Here is a 23,444-nt window from a genome sequence, read left to right as displayed (position 1 = left end):
TTAAAATTAATTAGGCAAATGCAGGAGAGCAGATTTCATAACACAAATGATAAGGCTATTGAAATTTCTCCCGCTAGCCAACTTCACCTACGAAAATGACACTATTCCCATGTGTTTTCTTACATAAAGTCTCTCCAGCGTAGCTATCTTAAAATTCAGTGATCACAGCGGAGATCATTCACACCCAGTTCTGCATTAAAGTGTGAAAATGATAGAAATGGCATACTAGGAATCCCTATTGTAGGCAGCAAATCACTGCCACAGCTTAACTAGGACACACATTTTTTTATTAACGGATTAAAATGAAGTTGTCAACATTCAGTAAGTGTGTGTGCCTGCTATTGCAAACATGGCTTTTATACGTTATCGTCAATGGGACCACAGCTCTTTCTGCTCCCCCATTAATAAAGCTTGTGTGCACAATTCACACTATTCATCCCATTATGTAGCCGGCTGAACTGTGACCCACAGAGGTCACCAGAGCGTCCCATATGCGATCCAGCTGACTGACAGCCCTTTTCAAAACTGCTGTCACTCTCCTCTGACATGTTGTGGTAGAAGACAGTCATAAAACGGCAGCATTGTGTGAGCCCTTTATTATTATTGTTTTCTTTCTTCGTTGTAAAGATAAGACGCATCGAGAAAGTTATTATCTAAACGCTGCTTTATGGTCTGCTGTAGGAGCGGGGGATCGGAGAAGGTCCTAACGAATCTAACCCTCTCAGAGATTTATTTCTTCACAGCTGCTTTTAAATATTCCTGTCTGTTTGGTTGGCCTATTAGTTACAGTGTCTGTTAGTCATCCTAACTTCTTCTTTTTAAACTCATAGCTGCCTTTTGCAGCCAAATACTATCGTTAGGTCCTTTACAAAGTACCATCGCTGGTCTCTTGAGCTTATAAAATTACAGGAAAATACCAGACAGATGAGCAAAGCAAGGAGGAGAAAAAAAGACAGAGAAATCATATTTAATAACTGTACATTCTGCTCTTTGTTTCTGTTAAGCAACATTCTGATTGAAGTTTCAGCTATTGTGAGGAAATGTGCAGTCTAAGGCTAATAGCATTTTGTCTGGTATCTCGTTACACTTACAATGTCATTGTGATGGCAGGAAAACAGTGAAGAGCACAAAAGCAAATGCAATCCTAATAAATTAAAGTTATATTCTGTCCCTGCATACTTATGGTGTATGAGTTGCATGTGCAACTGAGAGGACCCCACATTTGTAACTTGCTTAGGCTTTTGCAGCTCACAACTGCAGCCAGCTTCTAGGCCACAGGCAGAATGGTTTAAGTGGTGGCTTCACTGGGGCCATGCCCACACATCTATGTGTGTCGCTACAGAGGCTCCCTGTGAGCAACACACCACCACTGGCTGTGCCCGGGTGAGGACTGTGCCCAAACCTGGAGCCTGGCACGGAGCTCCTCTGCTGGGGGATGGTTGGTGCCAGAGGGACATGCAACCTCCTGCTTGGCTCCAGCAGACTTGGATTTCGCTCCGCCCAAAGGAGGTGGATGTCTCCTTTCTGCTGGTCCCGTTAAGGGCCACATCCTGGGCAGGAGCCCTCCCTGCAGCAGAGCACAGACGAGCTCTGCACCCACCCTGGGTGGGAGCATCTGCCCCTGCATGTCCCTTCACTGTTCAAGCTTCCTGTGACCACCTACCCGTACGGTGACTTGCATGAAGGCTGAGGTTCTTAATCACCCACCCTGATTAAACAGAGGCAGGACACGTCTTCCACCCCAGTCAGGGAGAAGACATTAATTCTGCTATAAAAGGTACCAAATTACAGTGGGAAACTGCCGTAATTGTACATTTTTATTGTCTTGTCAAGGCTCCCCACATTTCCGATAAGCGCAGCTTAAGAACTCTTCCTGCACACCACACAAAAATAACTGCAGTTTAAGCAGCAGGAAGTTTGAGATAGGGGACAACAAAAGCAAGGAAATTCAAAGTTAAGGCTGACGCTCTGCTGCTGACTTCTTATGTTGTGCTTAGCAGGGGCAGTACCAATAGTGGGTAACGGATCCTGCCAATCCAAGACCCCTCAATAATCAACCAGGCACGAAGGAATGACACGGGAAGGGAGCACACACCTTCACTTCACATCTCCTTGCTTTGGGAAATTTATGTTGCAACCTTCCAGTGACTGAAGCAGGTTTGTGTCCACTTTCCTCTCTACACATTTTTCATCAAAACTGGAGGGGTTTTACCCCAACAGGGTTCCCTGCTTTAAAATTACAGTGCAAGAGAAAACAGAAACACCCTCCCCTCTCTGTGAAGTGCTCTTACATTAGATATTAAAGGTACTGTTGGTCAAGGCAATTTAAAACACAAATTCTGGTTTGGATGGGAGAAGAAGTTGTCCCTGTAAGCACAACTTAAAGAGGTAGTCAGACATGAAAATCAAAATTTTCTGCTCTCAAAACTGGGTACACAAAGTCTCAGAGGCATCCATGTTTACTGGTCCTGCATTGTTTTTTTATGAAACAACGAGGAGGAGGATTGCTGGTAGCTGACTCAATACCAATTTCCAAACTGGTTTAGGAACAGGACTTATGTACCTGCCAGACGGCAAGGAAGTCAAAGGAGCAGCCGTAGTCTGCCGGGCACGGCATGTGTTTCGACATTCTTTAAATACTTACTTTCACTGCAATGCCTTGAAGGCTGCTGTGATCTGGCAGCTCGAGACAGGAAAAGCAGCGTGTTGTGTAGGGGTTGTGTGTGAGGAGCTGCACCGCCTCCCTCACACCGGGCACACGCGGGGCACAGCAGAGAGTGCGCGGGAAGTGCAAAGTAACGCCGGAGCAAAACCCCCCCTTCATTCTGGATCACTTAACAACATGTGAAACTACTTCTTACTTGCAGACAAAATACGAATTCTGCTGATCTATCTCTCTTTGGGCTGTGAACATAAAATCTGCTCCACAAGGGCTGTCCTGCAGGCAACGCAGCCCGACATGGAACCCGGGGCCTGCCCATATGTAGCAGGTGACAGACTAGGAACCCAGCTCTGCTGAAAGCCATCTGTGCCACGTGAGAGGGAAGTCGGGCTCAGTTAGGGCTTGGAAGCCGTTTCCCTCAAAATCTGACCTTTTAATCTGAAGAGAAATTCAGTATAACACAATAAAAAATCCTGCTTTTCGAAAGACATGCATACATCTGTGAGCACGGACGGGCTGCTCCAGAGGTTACCATTATAAAAATCAGCTGTGTCCAACAGTTACCACAGTTATTATCAACAGTATTAGAGGTTCCCGCACCCTATACTTAGGTTAGGAAATAGCTGTGGTAGTTGTGTGGTTTCCTTTTGGCAGCTGCTGATCTTTTAGTGGTGACCACTGTATAATACAATGAGCAGAAATGGTGCTTGCTCCATCCAGCGCGGCTGGTCCCGTGCCATCACGGCTGCGCAACACGGAGCTAACCGGTTCCTGGCTGCAGCCCGGCCAAATCCCAGCACAGACAGTCCCTCAATAACTGGATTTCCATTGCTGAGCCAACTCAAAGGCCAACTGGTTGGAATTCTCCTGTTCAAACTATGCATTTTATCTTTGGATTTCACATGATTAAAGCTGTACATTTTTAATTGAAAAGTTGAAAAGCAGGAAAGCAACCAACCTCAGATGCATCTTGGGGTTTCTGTGCATTATCTTTTTCCTTCTTGCTCTTTTGGTTTTCATTTTTGATGCGTTTTGTTCCAGACACTTTTGTTTTCGCTTCACCCTCCTGGGAACTGTTATCCTGTTTTCGAGGTTTCACTGGAGGCAGTGGCTTATCTTCCTCTCCTTTAATAAATCTTTCATACGGCAGGATTAATCTAGGGGATTAAGGAACAAATAATTGATCAGATTTTGCCATTCTAGCAAAGAACAAAAATGTATCTACTACGAGCAGTTTACTTAATAAATCCATTTTCTTCCATGCCATAAAAGCAACAGTGTAGACTCCACATCTACAAATCCAAGTATGATAAATCAATTTATTTGGCAAGATTTTCATGTGGCGTAAATTCAGTGGGGTTGGTGTGGATCAGCTGTCAGCAACGCTGCAGTGGTTTATGTGGCTACACCAATTTGTACCAGACGAGGATACGAGCCACTACGTTTTAGACTGATTTTAAAAAGAAAAAATAAAAAAAAATCCACCATTTATTTTTATTTTCCCTCCCTACCCTTAAAAGCGTGCAGCCAACCCCAGGAAAACACCTCCAAAGCCACAGCCAAGATGAGAACAGCTACAGCGAGGGCGAGTGCCGGGAGAGCGGGGCTGCAGGAGACCCGCAGCGGGGGGCACGGCACCCACCACCGCACCCCTGCCGCCCCCCGTGACTCCTCCTTAAGGACAGAGGAAAGGAGTTAAAAGGAAGGAGTGTTTCAACGTCCTCTATATAAAAGTGCACGAAATGGCTTTAAAAAACAGCAAGGAAGAACCACAAACAAAAAATATCCTCCCCCGAAAGCATCAAAGACAGTGAGTTTTAATCTATCTGTTTTCCCTTTGCAATTCTTGATCTGAAAGGAAAAATAACTGATATAATTAAAAGGGATGGATTGCATTACAATCTCAGTTTCAACTTCAGTGATTAAAGTTTTTATAATGCATTTGGTATGATTAATGACTCACTGTGGGATTAATACAAGACTCAGACTTTAAAAATATGAACTTTAATACGGCAAACATAATTTGTTTTTAAAAAAAAAAGAGACAAGTTGACTCTATGAAGAAAATGTACTTTGCTTATAAACAACATAAATCTGTTCAAATACCAGGAATCCTTAATTATCTTTAATCTAAGACTCCAAGGCAGAAACCTCTTTGGTTCAGATATTCGTCTGTTATCCTAGAATCAGTTTCTAAGCATGCAATTTTGATTTACATACTTAGATGTTCAAACACAGTTTGGGCTTAAGAGAGCAGAAATTAGATTGCTCGTGATCATAATATTTTACATTTTAATAAAATACAACATAAATTATGTTAAAATATAAACCTAATTTATGCTATATTAGAAACAAAATTCATTAACTGAGCATGCTCTGACATGGTATGTGCAAAGAGGCGTGAATAATACTTTCTAGCCCTGAATTTGGCAGGGCTCCAGTAATGAAGCTAAGCAGAGCCCACAGGGAATATTCATCTTCAGATCCCATTACAAACTGAGTTTAAACATGTTACAGCTGCTAAAACTGGAAACTGCTCCCTCTATGCAAACTTAGCAAAATAATACGTAGTTGCCAAATACCTGCTTCCCACTGTAATATTACAGTTAATGTTTATATAATAAAAAGCATAACTAAGCAGAATAAGAAAAAAATAATCTTGTTCATACTTGAGGCTGCTGCGTTTCATTCGCAAAGCGCAAATATTGGTGAAAACACCGAATTCCTCCCCACGCTGCACAAAGCACGTCGGCCTTCACTACAGCGAGGTTGGGTTTCACGCAGGGCAGCGCCGCGGCCGCTCCGCCATGTGTTAAATATTTAGAATCGCTCTTAATAAAAACACGTTTTATTACAATAATTGTTAGCACTGCGAGGGGAGTGTTTGACTTTTGTTTTGTTTCCATGGGAACGAGTCGCCCATTAAAAATCTACATATTCCATCCGTAAAGGTTTCAGGGGCTGTCCTGCACCCCGCGGGGCACGGAGATGCTCCCGGCCCACGAGTGGGGCTTTCCGTGGAAGATGCCGTGCCCCCAGCCCCACGGCGACAGCCGGGACGGGAGCAAGGCCCGGGTCCACACCATTAATCACGGCTGGCGTGCTCTCCACCCAGCCTTGTAGGGTAACGCGGGACGCAAACTCCTCCTCCTCCTGCTGCACCTCACCAGAACTCATTAGCTTTGGTGCTAATTAGTAACCGTGGCTTAAATTTCCTTTTCTGATCTTAAGGGTTCATGTGGGAGTACAAGGTTTTCATTTTAGTTATTTTTCACTGAGCTCAGCAGTTGGCAGGCCGACAGCAGTAAAAATACATTTCACATTGCCGGTCAAAGGCCCGGAGCCAGCGGCAGGAAATCTGGAATTAAATGTTTCGTGTATTGGGGAGGCGGCATGACTAAGGTAAAAACTGAATCAAAACAAAAGGATGGCTTGTTCTAGGATTTTCCCCTCCCAGTTGGAGACGAGGGCCGTTCCCCACCCCCCCGAGGTGGCTTTGGGGGCCGTGGGGCGAGGAGCCGGGCAGGAACCGGGGCTGCGAGACCCCGGGGAGCAGCACCCAGCCCAGCATCGCCAACAATTGCCGCTTCACGTAGAGATTTCCGTTGGTTGCAATTTTCACTGAATGTTTTTTCAGTTATCCTGTCAGGGTACAACACAATTACCCACAGGATATGATCTTATCATTTGATTATTAGAAGTTTTTATAGCACAGGAGTAATAAAGCTAAGACAGCTCTCGGAACATGTAAGCAGCCGGCTCACATGCCATGAAAGCAGCCGGCTCAGCCAATTTAAGGTCAATATTGCCCAACACAGGAAGAATGCGATCTGCTGTTAGCCAAATAGTTTAGCAGAATGTGACATGTCTGAAACCAACATGTCATTTTTTCTTTTTTTTTTTTTTTTAATTTTTGTCAAATATTTGCAGTGCAGGTGAGATTTAATCAATCTTTGTGCAAGGAGAGTTACAGACGACGTCCAAAAAAACCGGAGCCGGATCCCTCGAATGTCTCGCGCTTTGGAAACAACAACCACGTTTCCAGTCGCTTTGAACTGGGGCTGCATTTCATGGCGGGGGGGAAGTATCAAAGTACTCATAAAAAAGGAAAAGGGGGGGGGAACGTTTTGTGGTCTAAAGAATATTTACTTGTAAAGCCTGCGAGGAGACCAAATAAAAGGGTCTTTATCATGATCAAGATTCCAATATTAAGATTAATAAAATGTATTATTTATAAGTCAATTAACATAAATAGAATATGTAAGCACTAGTGTATTAAAAAATCTTTCCACAGGCAGCAGATTTTTAGCAGCATGAGGTTTTTTCTTTTTTTTTTTTTTTTTCCCCTGGAATAATACAAGAATAACATTTTCCAGCCAAGAGCAGAAACAGTAGGGGAGTCTTTGCTATCACAGGGCTTCTTATTAAATTCAGTCACTGTGAAAAGCCAGTCTTTTTTTTTTTTTTTTAAATAAAGACAACTTAAAATCAATACAAGTTAGATTAACAAATCAGTACTATACTAATCCTGATTTATTACAATCGGCAATATTAAGTTTAATCACGTATAAACTGCTACTCAAAAAAAGATTTTGCTTTACTAAGTCCTGAATTAAATAATGGCGCAGAGTGTACTGAGTTTTTAGATCTGCATCATCTGATATTATGAAAAATTCAATGTACTTCTCCGCAGCAGATGTCAGAGGTCAGCAAATCTATTACAGTAATGTAAGTAATCTGGCTTTCTGCCAACCTTTTTTTAAAAAACACTGAAGCAGATAATTTTATATTTACAAATTCTAAAATCCTCCAGGGACTGAATCTCGTTCCCAACAAAAAGCAGAAACTTCACATTAGAGAAATGTATTTCACAGTATATCAAACATGTCTTCATCATTAGCATTTCATAAAAAGAAAAAAAAAAGCCCTTAATCTTTATTAGTCAACATTTCTTTCCCAGCTACAGAACTAACAATACAACATCTCATCTGAGCCAGTAACCACTACATTTTCACGTATTGATTATGCAGAATGAATGACTTTTTTGGCCCGACTCTGCTTCACAGGACACATGAGAGCACATCTATTTATAGACATGACAAAAAAAGTAGTTACAATAATGCAAAGGATCTGACCAGCCCAGAAAGAGGAAGGAAATTAAATGTTAAGGCTGCCAGTTTCCTCTTTAATTCTCCCCACTGTGTATGGATATGACGGGGCTCTTGGGCCGGGGAGGAACCATATGCCCAGGACACACAGGGTGAAGGAGGCAGTTCAGCACAACCCCTACAATTTTTTTTATATCGCTTGTTTCAGTGTTTATTTTTGCTTTCTTTCTGGCAGAATAAAATATTCCACCACGTCTCCCATTGACATCATCTTGCTTTCTCAAGGGCTACAAGCCCAACACGAAACAGCGCGCAATGGAGCCTCTGAGCCACAAGAATAATCTTGGAAGGATTTAAAATACCAAAGCCCATTCCTTGGGAGATGCTGCCCCATTCCCATGGTTGGCCAGAAGGTTAAGGAGGTTGATTGCAACAGGAATGGAAAAAGATTTAAATCTGCTCCACCAAACAAATACAGCAACTGGTTAACCCGTGGAACTCACTGCCAATGGATATGTTGGGGCCAAGGGATTAGTGAGATTATGCAAGGATTAGATGCTAATGTAAATCATGAGAATATTAAGCTCTTAGAGTTTCAAAAACACTGAAAAAGGACGGGCAATAAATCTCTTTACTGGTAGGAGTTTGGAAAACACTTCCCTCCTGGGCACATTATGCCACAGTGGGTTTTGCTCCTTCCTCTGAAGGCAGTGGTGGAGCCGGGGGACGAGACACCCGGTCTGCCTGGTTCAACAGGGCAACCCCTTGGTTCAATAGGTCCTCACAGCAGCCGGGCAGAGCCGCCCACACCGGGGCAGCTCCACTGACAGCCCCCGCAGCACGAAGGGGCCCTCATCGATAACCTTGGTAAGAGAAACCCCATTCTTGTTTCCTAGAAACTTAGTGGCAAAACATTCAGTTGTTTTAAGAGACCAGCAGGAATGCCTGAGCTCTGACCCCAAGAGAAGTCTTGTATTTTTTACACTGATACTCTTTAAAAGGCATAAATCCTGGCGCAGCGCTGTCAGTGTAAGCACAGGGAACAAGCCACCATCAGCTGGTGGGAATGGCCAGGAGCAGGAGGGCAGCTCTCCTGGGCACCAGTGACAGATTCCCAGCAGAGAAGAGGGGAGAGGAACAACCCAGACTCTAAGGTATCAGCCTGTTTTCCGAAATGGGAATATAAAATAGATTGAGGAACTCAAGCAGTGTGTTCCTCAAGCCCGATTTCCCCGGACCACATTGTACAATCCGGGGGTTACAAAAGCAAGCCTTGCATGCTTTTGTGCAGAGCACAATAGCAATAGGTTTATTTGCGTTTGTCTGAAGTACAAAACTGGCATGCATTTTATCAGCAAAGACAAAATATGTTTGAGTTCAATTTTCTTCCCAAAGAACTTTCCTTCCTTAAAGAAATGGCTCTTTCATCCTTTCATCAACAACTTTCCTCACAGCCCACTGGGAGTGCTGGTGGGTAATGAGAATGGCTCACTGCTGAAAGGTGGGAAGTGCGCTGCTGTAAGAGAATTCAAAGACACTTTGTTTTAAGTAAACTGGAAATTAGTGACATTACAAACACAGCTGTTGATTTAGCTGCACAGGCAGGCGAGGGAAGCTCAGGCGCTCTCGATCCTATGGCTCAGCAGGGGGAGATGAACAACCCCAGTCCTTTGCCTTCGATGCAGATTTCCTGCATGGCAGATTCAAATGAAGGGTGACGGGGACAGAGCAGCCTCCCCAGGTCACTCTACCAAAACTGCTATAAGTCTCTGTTTGTGCCACAGTCACCATTTCTAAAGGCAATCATGTATTTTGTTTGGTAGGTCCATATAGTCCCTGCAACGCTTGGTGCCTATGCTCTGGACAAGCTTACAGATGCCATTTTGCATTACCTGTGGGGTGCAGGTCCCCTGGAAGGACTCCAAAATCCTGCTGACCCACCCTGGGAGCTCTGAGCCACATCTCCATTGCATAAAGCTGAACAAACTAGGGACAACCCTAGTTACTCTCCATCCCTGGTGCTGCTGCATCTCCCATTGGGCAGCACCCTCTGGGGGCAACACCGCTCCCGGCAAAGAAAAGGGGCTTCTCCCCTTGTGCAGAGCCTGTCCCTACTCCTGGGGGTCAAAAAATGAGGTTTACTGTACAGGACACACTTTGCCTGATGTTGACCAACCCCAAACACCCAGCTCATCTGTGGGGAGTGCTGGACATCAAGAACATTGGGGCTGCACAGCCTCAGCGCCCGGTAGGCATCCACACGTATGTGTATGGTGGGGACACCTGGGAAGTCCCCCTCTGCTTGGGTGACAACCCACCCGGGAGCAGTGGGTAGCACATGGCATCCCCCAATTCTGCTGGGACAAACTCCTGGGTGGAAATAAGGATGTGGCAACTCCCCACAAGAAGAGAGATCATCTGTCTCCACGCACTGGAAGGCAGTGCCCGACTGTCTAGCACGCTCGCACCCAAGGACTCCCGCTGACTTCAGTACTGGCCAGTAAGTCTCCAAGGCTAAAAACCCAGAAATTTTGAAAAAAACAACAAAAAAAGTGTATTCTCAGATGTTTTGAATGGACAGCTAAGGATCTGTTTTAATGGTAAACAATTACATTCCTCTGTCATCTGATACTTTTTAAATTTTGGGGAGGGGGGAAGCTTTCTGAATTTTCAATAGTTCCTTTGTTAAAGCATCTGTTACTCACATAATTGAAAAGATGTTTGTTCAGTGGTATGCTTGAGAGTACAGTTATTTAATCTTAATGATAAAGCCCTGAGGGCAGAAAATCATAAGTAGAAACCTCTTGTTATTTATCAAAAAGGGAAAAAAAAACCCCAAACCAAAAACTCAGGAAAAGAAAGAGAGAATTGAGACACCTCATCTATCTTCATGCTTAAATTCATGCTTGATGAAAAACTATTGAGACAATTTGCAACTTGTGAAGTTTTCTGGGAGTCTGGGACTAGCTGAAGTAGGAGGGGGGCAGGAAAGTGGGGTGAAGACAAAAATAAAACAACCAAGTTAGTACGACAAGAAAAAAACTGCTGCTTGGCGAGTTTTTTTGGGTCAAACAAAGAGCTAGCTGTAGTTTGCAGCATGACACAACATTTGATTAATTCTTGCCTGAGGATGTTTTCACACTTAGCAGTGTAAATCCAAACCTTCTATTAATTACAATGTGTATTAAAAGATAACCATAAGCATTTTCATGTAGATGCTATACTAGCCTCCTATTTTTTGTTTCCTCTAAAAGATTGGCTGCTATTTCCTACAAAACTCCACTGAAATGCTTACACATTACCAAAGTTATCCAAACCCTTTAACAAAACCAAACAGCATTTGCATGGAACGAGGGGCTCTCTTGCATATTGAATTACTCCACAATATCCTTAGGGCAGAGAGACTTCACGGCTGTTAAAGGGAAACCATGTAAGGGACTTATTTTGACCCTCCTTGTGTTTCTGAAAATATGTAATATTTATGTGAGCGATTTACACAGAAAAAGGGCAGAATGGGCTCTGAACTGTACAAGACACTGTATCTCCTGGGGTTTAGTCCCCTGGAAAGGGACAGATGTGCAGGGTGCTCTGCAAGTGCCATGGGGTCGCACTCACAGCCAGAATAAAGCCCTGTGCAGGTCTGTGCCCAAAGCTGGACTGTGAAGAACCACAGCCCACTCTGGGAATCCATCTCACCTATCTGCTCCTCATCAAGTCCCGTGTGGTTGTGGCTCCACAGAACACTGTCCCACTCAGCTGCCTGAATTTGATGAGAGCATGAAGCCCAATAAACCCCTCTCCAGCTGGGTTGGACCAGGACAGCCTGGTTTTCAAGGTGCTAGTGACTCAGGAGGGCCAGGATATGAGACACAATGCTGAAGGACATGACCTGTGGGATGCCCTGGGTCCATCCCTGCTGGTGACCCCAAGGCGAACCAGGCTCCCTGCAGCACCCAAAGGTCAGGAGGGCTCCTGCTCTATGGGACCATCCAGCCGCCTGCCATGACACCTTCAAACCCTGACACACCTCTCCACCAAAGCAGTTGGGGAGTGATGGTTACTGCACACCGCTGCACACCACAACTCCCCAGCCCGTGTGCGTTTGTGCGTAGCTTGTGCACGAGGCTTGCTGTGGAGGAAACCAAGATGAATCACAGCCAGACTCGGAGGCAGAAAAAGGCCTCAACAGGCAGTTGCTCGTATTTTTGTTTTGTTCAACACGTTTTATTGGGAACTTTTATATACCTTGCAAAATAGTAGGTTGGGTTTTTTGGTTTGGGGTTTTTTGGGGGAGTGGTGGTGGTGTAATATTTACGAAAAATCCCTATCAACGACGTCATCAGCAGCGCAGAAACACAGCCTATCGTTCACGCCGGAAAATTAAAGCTGCCGATCATGTGTTTCGTGTAAAAGCGAAAGAAACCTCAAACCCTGCATGTGAAAACCACATCTGCATTATTAGGGGAAGGCAGCACGGGGAAGAGTGCTTCGCAGAAAAGTAGCCGTTTCTGAGGGTTTCTTGATAAGAGAGAGAGATGTAGGGTGCTGACAAGGGCTGTAAGAGTTTCACAGGAAAGGTTCAGGGTGAATCAGCTAATGCCAACCCCGCACGCCTCTAGCCTCCTGTGATCGCGCAGGGTAAGTGCATTAAGGGAGCGCAAATGAAGAAAGTAACGACCAAAACAAGAACAACCCACAGGCTCTGTGCGGTCCGAGCTGTGCACAGAGCAACAGCCCCACGATGGGGAAACATTAATGCTTTTTATATTGGTAATCATCTGTAACATGAGCAATTAAGTACAGTACTAATGGACTATAGCCAAGAGCCTGGTACTAATATTAAAAACTGACAGAGATGAATAGGTTTGGAAGGAAAACTAGGCTGACAAAGACATTTTTATGAAGTGCTTGGGCCTATTTGGAATAACCCAATCAGAGGCAGGTTCAGACCAGCCATGCCTACAGTGACAATAACGCATTCATTGGCATTATACGATGCCTGCTATGCTTTAAATAAAAACACCCATTGCTTCTACTCAGCAACCTGCACTTTCATTATTATACTCATTAATAAAACAAAAGTTGTCTAACTAATATACAAATAACACTTACTGAAACACTGGCAGCCTCGCCTTGTTTTAAAATGAAACCAGTTACTGGAAACACAAACCATACTACATGAAAAATGAATCAGTTGATAATGCACACAAAATCTGTCTTTCCCTTTTACCAGGGAAACAAAGCAAACACCGCACCAACCGAAGCACGTCAGCTACCTATAGCACAGCAGCAGCAACCACCACAACCCCTGCCCCAAACAGGGGGGCGAGGGGAGGGGAGCAAAGCATTCCCCCACAGCCCTTAAATCTGGCTTTGTTTCAGCATTTGCCGTCCTTGGTACCATGGCTCTGCAGCAACGTGCTGGCTTTTCAGAGGTTATAAGCACCTCTTGAGAAAAGCAGCATTTCTTCATAGGATTTGGTAGACAGAGAGGCAATTCTGCCCTCTCCATTTCATGGCGTTGGCTTTTTTTTTCTATGTTGGGGTTTGGGTTTTTTTCTTGTTTTTTTCTTTTTCTTTTCTTTTTGCCCTTTGAAGTTGGGTGTGAAACTCCACCTTGCAGTGGAGAGGGCAGGAAGGTGGGATGCAGTACCCGAATGGGACACCCCACTCCTCAGCATCCTAAGGATGTCACGGAAAGGTCACTGCCACATCAGCAGCCTTGATATGTTAAAGCTGGTGCAAAACAGCTAGTAGCTTCTCTGTCATCTTGGAGGACAGCTAGTTAACACAACACGGATGCCCTTGAGATCTAGTTGTAGAGATGAATGGCAAGGCTAATTCAAACAGCGTCAGGACCACTGAAGTCAGGGAACTGCCTGTTCTGCCCCCAGTAAGCAATGAAAGGCTGGTGGGATTCAGAAAGGAGAAATCATGAGGTTTATCCAGCATTTACTTCCCGGCTTAATTCAATTTCCAGTTTAGCTTTACAGCTCACCTTCAAGTTAGAAAATGTATGTGTGTCCTGAATCATGAATGTGTATTCCTGCACTGCAGTTCTAGTTTTAGATTAAATGTCATCTGAGCACTTTGGCTATAAATGAGCATTACATTTACAGGTGCTGTAGTTAGAATTACCAGCTGAAACAAACCATGACAATTTCATTTACTTTTTTCCAAGTCTGAGGCTTAATACAGCTTTCCTGTGGTGGAAAATAAAAGGTGTCTAACACTAGAAATCTAGAGATTGGCCAGTCACTGAGGTTTTTTGTATATGCATTTGGTTTCTCAGACCAGATCTGGTAAAGCATATTTTAGGTAAGTTTAGGGCTAACCTAAAAATCCTACAAAACGTTTTCTCCAAATGCCATCTTTTGACAGCCTGCCAGAGACTTGGAAAATAGGTGCTGCCTCGTATCAGACCTAACCCAAAACCACACAATAGACTGGCATCCAGGAACTCAGATTTGAGCTCTTTGGTGTGCCAAGACCAATCTAACCATAAACTAACAGACTGTTCTCAGACTGGCTCAAGGCAAGCAGAACTGCTCTTGGGTAGCCTGGAAAGGCTTTTCCATCTTAAAGGCGTCAAGAGGCTGCTCAGGTTTTCTAGTGAGCACAACAGGCTTTGTGGCACTTCGTAGCGTACCCCTGAGTAACTGCTGAGCAAGACACACAGATGAGTCTCTGTGCATTGGAGCGCAATTCAAGGGCTTTTAATGTTAAAAAATAAATCACTAGCATGAAAGTAGAAGAGAGAGACAGGGATTCATGGAATATTTGTGAATGGTTCATTGATTTTTCCACAACTGCAAGATACACACTCTCTTGGTGACTCCAGGATTTGAACACAGACCCCAGCAACACGTGCTCCCTGTGCAACCTAAGCCCGCAGAGACCCAAGTCTCATGTGTGCCTGGGTCCCCTCTGCCAAATAAACAACATCCTACAAAGCACCTCTGGCCAGGGAAGACCCAGACTGCCAGTTTGAAACCCATCAGGTGGCATGGGTGCAAGAAGCACTGAGACTCTCAGGGCTGTCATGGTAGAGGGGAAGAGCCCAATACCCTCAATCTGATGAAACAAACTCCACAAAGCAAAGGCAGGGAAAAGCCCCATCTGGCATGTACAGCAACTCCCTCTATTTGCTCTGCTGCTTGGCTCCATCTCCAGAAAGCTTCTAACTCTTAACTTCTATAGCGGCATTACACACAACTTCTTTGTGCGCTCAAGTCATTTACGTTGGAGATAGCTCCTGTAAACGAAGGTGATCAACCTCCCCCTCCATGAGGAGGACAGCATCTCCCTTGGAGTGGCCAACATGGCAAGAAGGCAAAAAACTCCCCACTGAGCACAGCTCTGCTGTGCTGCCTTGTGCACAGGCAAGTACAATCTCTTCCTGACCTCAGCGAAGTTACTTGTTTATGCCCAGGAACAAGAGTCTGGACTTTCCTTATCTGAGCCTGAAATTGCAGAGCTTTTATTAACATTTGCTTGTCTAAGGAAAAAAAACACCACAACACCCAAACCTAAAAAGAAAAAAAAAAAAAAAAAAAAAAAAAAAAAAAAAAAAAAAAACCTGACAAACTTCAGCTATTTCATTAGCATTTCCTCACTTCCCAGGGGAAAAAAAAAAAAAAAAAAAAAAAAAAAAAAAAAAAAAGAGAGAAAAAAAAAAGAAAGAGTTGTTTCTAAAAACCATACCAAACCAAAACAACGTTCCAGCTCCAGTGTTTTATTCAATGCATGCTGGCTTTGCAAGCCCTGGAAGTTATTATCTACATGGGAAGAATAAGAAATCAACAGTTCTGACCAGCAACAATGGCTGCAGAGAGTGTTTGGCAGCAGCTTGCAGGCAGGGAGGAGGGAAGGAATGCAATGAAGAAGAGGAATGCAATGCTCTGCATGACCTACAACATTAACAGCACCCTGCATTGTGGGCCACCCCATTATTTTGATCACAACCACAATTGCTTAATTGGTATTCCTAAAAAATGACAGAAGACAAGTGTTTGCATCAATTAGCTGTCGTTTCTTATTTTTCCTTGAGTATGTTTTGCTCAATTTTTCAGCTGCTTTAACCGGAAAGCTGTTGTAAAAATTAAGATATGTACCATAGAAAAATCAGATGCTTGTTTTATTTATTTAGTCACTGGAGACATACATTCTGGTTTAAATTACAGTGGATTATCTGACTAAACTGTTCGGGGAATATTTTCTATATCTTTAGGAAGCCTCTCTCTCCCTCTTTCTCTAATTCTTTATAAAATGCTTTGAAGGCTCTCCAAATTAATTTTTTCATTATTAAACAAGCATTTCAGATTTGTTATCTTACCTTTCATAATGTCTGCGAGTACATGTAGCAGCACTTGTGCTTCCAGGGTTACCACCTAATTCATCATAAATATGTTTCCATTGTCGACGAGCTGTTATCTGTAAAAATGGCAATGGAAAATTTAATCTTGCATCTTTACAGATTCTACAGTGTTTGAGTTCACAACAACAAATGCATGTGTGACACTTTCAGAACAGCATGTACTACAAGCACTATAAAAGCTCCTACAGAATATATAGAGTGCACAGGCTTTGGGTGTCTTTTTTTTTTTTTTTTTTTTTTTAATTTAACTTTTTTTTTTTTTTTTGAATTAATCACAGGGCAGGATGTAAGGTGCACAGGGTTTTGGTGTTTTTTTTTTTTTTTTTTTTTTTAAGTTAACACTATGTCTATTTTCCTTCTCTCTAAAATGGAGTGATCTGACTGATTCATTATCAAGTCACAAGCAATACAGCCTCACAAAAGAGAATCTCAATCAATATAGGGTCATTAACCATCAGAAGTTATGCAGATAAATCCCACGGTGAATTACGAAAATGAAGCTCAAACCATACTCAGCACAAATAATGATTACATAGTTATTTTAACTGAATTAGAGAAAATAAATCTGCTGCAAAACCCAAATCCACCACAGAATTCTGTAAATCCACAAAAGCATAGTCTGTAACTCTATATGTTACAAGCTGTTTATTTTTATCCATTTATGTCACTAAAATATATAGATCAAATAGTAATGAAATCTTAACATACTCCAATGTTAATATTTGAGCTATGTACTTTATTGGACCACGCTGATGAAAATAAACATCTTGTAACATATTGAGTTACATACCATGGTTCTGTTTTTTTGTACAGAAATTAGGATTATACAGAATAACAGATGGAAGACCTGGCAAAAGAATTGTTTCTGAATACCACTTCATTATTTTATATATTCTGCTATATTTAAAACAGGAAGAAAAACAGGAATAGGACAAGCACAACAGATCACTCTCTTTTGCCTGCAGCTCATAAAGAAGGCCAGTGGAAAATTGTGGGGGCAATTTGGGGAGAATTTTGTCATTTTCTGTGGAATGCTGTGGATTTTAATATATTCAGCCCTGGAGGCTTCCTCAGAGTTACCCACAGAGCAGTCAATGGCGTTTATTGAGGAGTTAAAGGCAGCAATCAGAAGAAAACAAATATTACAACTTGCAATCTGAGGCCTGTAATTTTAATCTAAACAGAAGAGATAGCTACCATCATTAAATATTACAGGGTAAGAGGTGTTTCTTTTTCACTCAATATGAAAGGAAAATCCTTCCTTTGCAGAAATCATTCTCTGAAGCCAAAAGCATGGCTGGAGACTTATCATTTGACAATGTTAAAATTTCTTCAAGTTTATTGTTTTTACAGTTCTCCTTTGAAAAAATCAGCACCTCCAACTCAATTGTAATATCTGCACATAGTTTGCACCTGTATGTACTTGAAAAAAAGGCAGGAGTATCTTATCTTGAAACTCATTTAAAGCAAAATGGACCAACTGCATTAATTAATTTTACTTTGTCTTCTGTAACCAACCCAAAGACCACAGGCACAAGAGAGAGACTGCAATTCAAGGATCAGTTCTGCACGAACGAAATTTTTAAATAAAACCCAAACACTCATCTGAGGAAAGGTTAATTTTAAGTCTGCTTCGTTCAAGTTCTTATACTGTCTTTTCCCTAGGCTACCAACACTTCTAGCTATTATTATTATTAAAGGTGTTGAAGAACTAGAGTCCTAATGAGCCATAAAGAACATCACCTCCTGAGAATATGAATGGATGTTCCTTCTGCAACCTGAACGGTCAAAAAAGAGTTGGACCAAGCACCCTGCTATGAAGCAATGCCTGGATGGGAAGCTGCCTCTCGTCCAGCCTCACACACCTACTCCACCGGACCTCAGGACAGGCAGACCTCGGCATGGCCAGACAGTTCTTGCCTTCTGGTAGCTTCCAAAAATCACAAATCCCCTGAGGACTGCTGCAAATAGTTGTATATTAAATCAAGTCTCTGGCAGCCCCACAGACTAGGGGAACAAAGATGCACAAAGCCAATCTGGGGACTGTGCTCTGGCCCTCTGGCAAGCACGGCCTGGCTGGTTTGCAAGGCTGTGGGCCAGGACCTGATGCTTTGGCTAAGTACAGTGATGCTGTGCAGAAGCTATAAATGAAAGCAAAGGATTAGTCAGCAAGAGGACTACTGCAAGTCCCCTTTTTAAACATCCCGATGTGACTAAGAAGCATGCTCTCAATTTTTAATAGGAAAATGGTAATCTTAGAGCCCAAGTCTCATTAACTATGAGCTGACTCCAGAGTCGATATGCAAGCTAGAACATCAGCAAACACAACCATCTTTGAGGGGAAAGGGAATCCCTTTGAAATAAATTTGGATGTCCCTCTCCTCTAGGCTGTTTAGAATAATAGTATTTACAAGAACATTTGCCCAGCTTTATGCAATTCTGCCTCTGCAATGGACAGAACTCCTTGGCAATCAGCGGAGTTGTGCCCTCCCATCTCCAGAGCTAAGTTTAAATTTGACATTGCCTGAAATGACTGTTAGTCTAACAAAGCCTGGGGCTGAGGTCTCCCCTGCTCTAAAACGTTTAGATTTTATGCTTAATAAACTTAACTGATAGATAGCTTCCCATTCCAATGCTGCCTTTAGTTTTAAAGCAGTGTTCTGGTTTCAGACTCCTTCCACAATTTGTCCTAACCTACAGCTTCACAATCCTAGAGCTGGAAGCCCAGAGCTTTGAAAACCTCCATGACGTCTTTCCCAATCAGCACACTGGCAGTAAAGCAAGAGACTGGTCTACCCAGGGACCTGAGAACAGACCTGACTCCTATAAGCACGGCATTAGGTAGTGACTGGTACTCATGAACAACCCAATAAAAGCAATGATCTTATCTATTAGAGGACTGTTTATACATATGCTTTTAATGGTGTCTTCTGTGTTGAGAAATCTTAAGGTCTTCTGCACTGCAATCCCAGCTCCCAGCTCCCTTCCTCATGAAAAGGCTTCTTGCTTATTTCCTGTTGCAGATCTAAAGGGGGATTTTCTCGTCATGGTATGTGATGTTCACAACGCTCTTCAAAACAGAGCTCTGGGTATTAGCTCTGTATGAAACAAACCCAGGTAGCTTAGCATTCCACTGATATATCAGTTTCTTTGGGCCTGCCCAGACGCAGGACCGCTGTACTTGTCAATCATTAATTTTTAAAAACTAAAGCACTTTATTGTTGCTTCTAGGAGGCAGCAGCTAAACGGGATCCCACTGACCTTTGGCAAAGTTTAAGCTGCTACACATGGAAGGTTAAGCTCCACCTAATTTTCTTTTTACTGTTTATCTTTCTAAGACATCTCCAGGTAGAGTCCATTCAGCAATGCAGCCTTCTGAAAATGTGCCAAGGCACTCCTTTTATGTTGGCTCAAAAGGAAAAATACCACTTCATGACTTGCCAAGGACAACTCTTTAGGTAAGTCCTAGAAGTTTCCCATCTATGCATATCTGCACCTTTTACTCACTTGACTTAGGGTGACTGAGAATATTCCCAGCAATGGCTGTGAAATGCCACTGCAGCTGAGCTCCCTAGGACACGACATTGTTTTGTACTTCATCCAGGGATTTGGGGACATTTTAAATCATTCATACTGTGAAGGTCTGCTATAGAGAGTGCTTTCCAATGCACTCTCCTATTATTAGTAACAAAGATGCTCATTTCATGTATCTTTGTTTAAGAGAAACATGATCCCACCAATTCCAAAGAGACAGCTTCATCTGTTAAGGACTTAAACCAATTTGTCCGGGTTGCTATTTTTATTAAGCCTGTATTATGTCCAACAAGAAGTACATGGGAGTGTGCTATTACACAGTTATAGATGACAACTAACTAAGAATTAGTAATCAAAAAGATAACAGACAGAAGAGAAATGACCCTCACAAGTACTCCAACTAGAGAGCCCTTAAATATGACATATGACACACAATCATGACTTGACAGTAGTAGATATCCCGTATGTATATCCTGTATGTACAGGTAATACTCTCTGTCAAGCCTCGCTGGATCCATTCCAGCCCCTGGTACATGACAATAAAGGAAAGTCAGACAGATGGCTAGGAAAGTTGTTCTCTGCATCTCAAATCCTATCCCTGGCTGTTTTAATTCACTTTTTGATCCTCAACCAACAGCACTGGACTCAGAGTTCTTGCACTGTCCTGTGAATCTGAGCCAAAGCTGGAAAACACCAGACATAATCTCTGCTTGTTTCTCAAAGATGTTTTTAAAGCCCCATCGAAGCATCTACACATGGACAAGGTGGATAGGGCAGGGGCTGAAATTGAAAATGGGCTGACTGCCATGGTTCTGTGAAACACAAAGATGTAAAGTTTGCAACTGCTTTAACTGGGAAGGTTTCTACACTTAATAGTAAAAAAACTAATCATCTAACCAGTCTAAGTTCCTGTATGTGATTTTAACTAATTTTTTATTTGTTTCCTGTTCACAAAATGGCTGTCACATGCTGAAGCCAAATATGTGCTTTTAAATATTCTTTTCTTTACAATACTTCCAAAAGACCCATTTCTATCTCAATGCACAAACCAGAAACTTGTGAAATTTTAAAACAATTAAAGATGATCAAGCCCTTATAATGGACAAATGACTTGTTCAACTCAGATGGAAGGGTCCATATAGATAATGTGTATTAATCAGGGAAGGTTCAAGAAAGCCTTTGCTCTGCCCATGACTTCTCATCATCAATAGATATTGGCACGGTGAGTGTGAGTGGTGGATTCTGGTTGTTATTGAATTACAGCACTCACTGAAAAGTTCTACATCTAAGCAGAACTGCGTAAGATTCTGGAATTGATACTGAGGTCTCCATGTCACCCCAGTGCCTTGCTGAAAAATGACACAAATCAAACACACAAGTGTCTCAGCAATGTTCGCCCTGATAAAATATATACAAACAAATGCACCTTGGAAAATCCAATGGGTATCAACTGGCCATAAAATAATAAAAAAAAACAGGGCGTACACAGGCCAAAGTATTGCAACAGCTATTCGACTAACATTCAGGGAATGTAAAGCAAAGGCAGATCCATATTGAAGATGAGACTGTTAACAACAGAGAATGAGGCCAGGAAACCTCATGCTCTATGTGAACTTAAAGTGCATAACAACGGTCCACCCAACTGGAGCTCATCTGTGGAGAGCACTGATGCCACTCACATCCACAAAACCAGAATCAGGCCCCTCACTTCAGCCAGAGTCACTCTCAGACCAAAGCTGGGCTCCCAGGTATCAGAGGGTGGGAGCTATGCTTGCCTTGCCATTTACTGACCAGCAAGCAATCACTTAGTTTCTTCTCTATGAGGAACGTTGGTAATCACTTAGTTTCTTCTCTATGAGGAACGTTCTATGTCTCCATGTTCTATGTCTCCACCGTACATGACAAATGCTCCTAAACAACAGAGAACATCTGTCACTAAGAAAAGGACAGGAGCTTTGAGACAAGGGTGGACTGATGCTACTCCAGATGACATTGTCACATACGTGATCCTTTCCCTCTGATCCTCTCACCTTTCTGCTGCTGTTGGTAGACTTGGCTCTCTGGCCCCGTGTTCACAAACTCACCATCCTATTCCTGCTCTGCCTCAGGCACAGAGGTTCACCTTCACCAGCATCTCTAGATCCATCCCTCTCATTCTGGCACTGGAACTCAGCTCTCTCCAGCAAGCCCCCACTTTGGCATTCCTGCTTCCAGCCCCAGCACCTTCAAGCAGATCTGAAATGTTGCTGGAAACTCAGCCGCCTCCCCAAGCACTCTGAAGACAACACTCTCCTTTCAACCTCCCTCCCCACCTTCCCTTGTGCTCTGGATCAAGTTCAAGATTTTATCCTTCATTTTCATTGCACTTTACAACTCATGGCAATTACTGTTGGCTCATAATTACAATAGCGATCTATCTATGGTAGCTATTCATTCATATATACCTGTGAGCACACCTACGCACACCCCTGTACATAGGCATGGTATGTGCTGATTAACAAAAGATACAGGAACAAAAAAAGCCAAATCAAGCGTATATTTTTGCTAAGAATGTGTTAGATTTCATGTTTCACAAAATCCCAGCCACACCCATGCTAATCAACCTGGGCTGCTGATTTCTAGAACAATATGCTTTATTGTATGGAAGGAAACCAGTGAGTTTTATATTTTGGTTCAAACGACTTTCAGTTTCTTGATAGTGCATTTCTTCCTGTCATTTCTCTACAGCACAGATATGTCCCAGATTACTTCGTAAACAAAGCAAAAATAATTTCTTTCATCCAACTGCGGCAGGAACTGAACAACTTAATCTGATCATTGTGTGCAAAGAAAATATTTCCAATGACGACATCTTCCTATGTCAATTGGTTTTTATTACAGATGTCATCTCGATGTGCCATATTAATGCAGCTCTTTCTTCTCATTTCAAGATTTTAATCTAAGTTTGTTGCTCTAATATTTTATTGCTTCAAAATACATGCTGTAAAATCCATGGCCATCACATTTTCCTGTGAGCTAAAAATAAACTGCTCTTGTCAGATACGGTTAGCTGATAAAAAGTGTCAGAGACTTTTCTGAATTACTTTGATAACTTCCTGTTTATGTGGTACTGACCCTTGTCTAATAAAGATCTTTTACACTTGGAATAAGAGAAGATACTGCAGTATACTATTCCTTAATGGACAATGCTGATTACTTTTGAAAGCCTTTAATATATTTCCCATATTAGACATGAACAGATGTCAGGGATGTTGCCAAGTGAAATTTCTTTTATGCAATCTTGGCTTGTCGTACAATAATAGCCCTTTCTCAACATGGGAAAAAATTACAGACCCAACTAATTTCCTTGACAGGGAAGAGTTACATATGTTTTCCACTTGTAGTTTTTACGACAAGTTTACAATTTTGCCAAACCTGGAACTAATTGGGACTGCTTCCAAAAATGGTCCAATAAACCCACAATGTGTACAGCTAGCCTAAAATGCAGCAAATGGTTGTTTGCTTTTACATTTTTTTTCTAACAGGGAAAAGTTAGATTGCACAATTATTTCATTTAAGTTACTTAAACACTTACTGTTTCATATCCTCCCAGTTTTTGAGCAGCTTGAAACATAGTCCAAAGGTTAACTGTTAGAGGGACAATAAGTATTTAGATAAGCATTGCATTAACCAACATTATTTCAAAGAAATGTAAATTAAACAGTTTTTAAAAAAGAAAAATAGAGAAAAAAAAGCTCAAAAACCCTGAAATAGCTCCTGTGAA

General features: G+C 42.4%; 1 protein-coding gene across 2 annotated transcripts in view; it reads right to left on the bottom strand.

Moving 5' to 3' along the window:
* Positions 1–23,444, bottom strand: part of ARID5B (AT-rich interaction domain 5B) — a 37,147-nt gene that overhangs the window by 2,734 nt on the left and 10,969 nt on the right. For both annotated transcript variants that reach the window (XM_014940546.1, XM_014940547.1), the window contains exons 4-6: positions 23,256–23,308; positions 16,106–16,203; positions 3,621–3,819 (exon numbers count right to left, since the gene is read on the bottom strand). In XM_014940546.1, the coding sequence (XP_014796032.1) occupies positions 3,621–3,819; positions 16,106–16,203; positions 23,256–23,308 (350 nt within the window). The remainder of the gene's footprint in view (positions 1–3,620; positions 3,820–16,105; positions 16,204–23,255; positions 23,309–23,444) is intronic.

This window comes from Calidris pugnax, unplaced genomic scaffold (genome assembly GCF_001431845.1).
Source record: "Calidris pugnax isolate Ruff unplaced genomic scaffold, ASM143184v1 scaffold39, whole genome shotgun sequence".
Classification (NCBI taxonomy): domain Eukaryota; kingdom Metazoa; phylum Chordata; class Aves; order Charadriiformes; family Scolopacidae; genus Calidris; species Calidris pugnax.
This window is presented reverse-complemented; position numbering and strand designations above follow the sequence as displayed.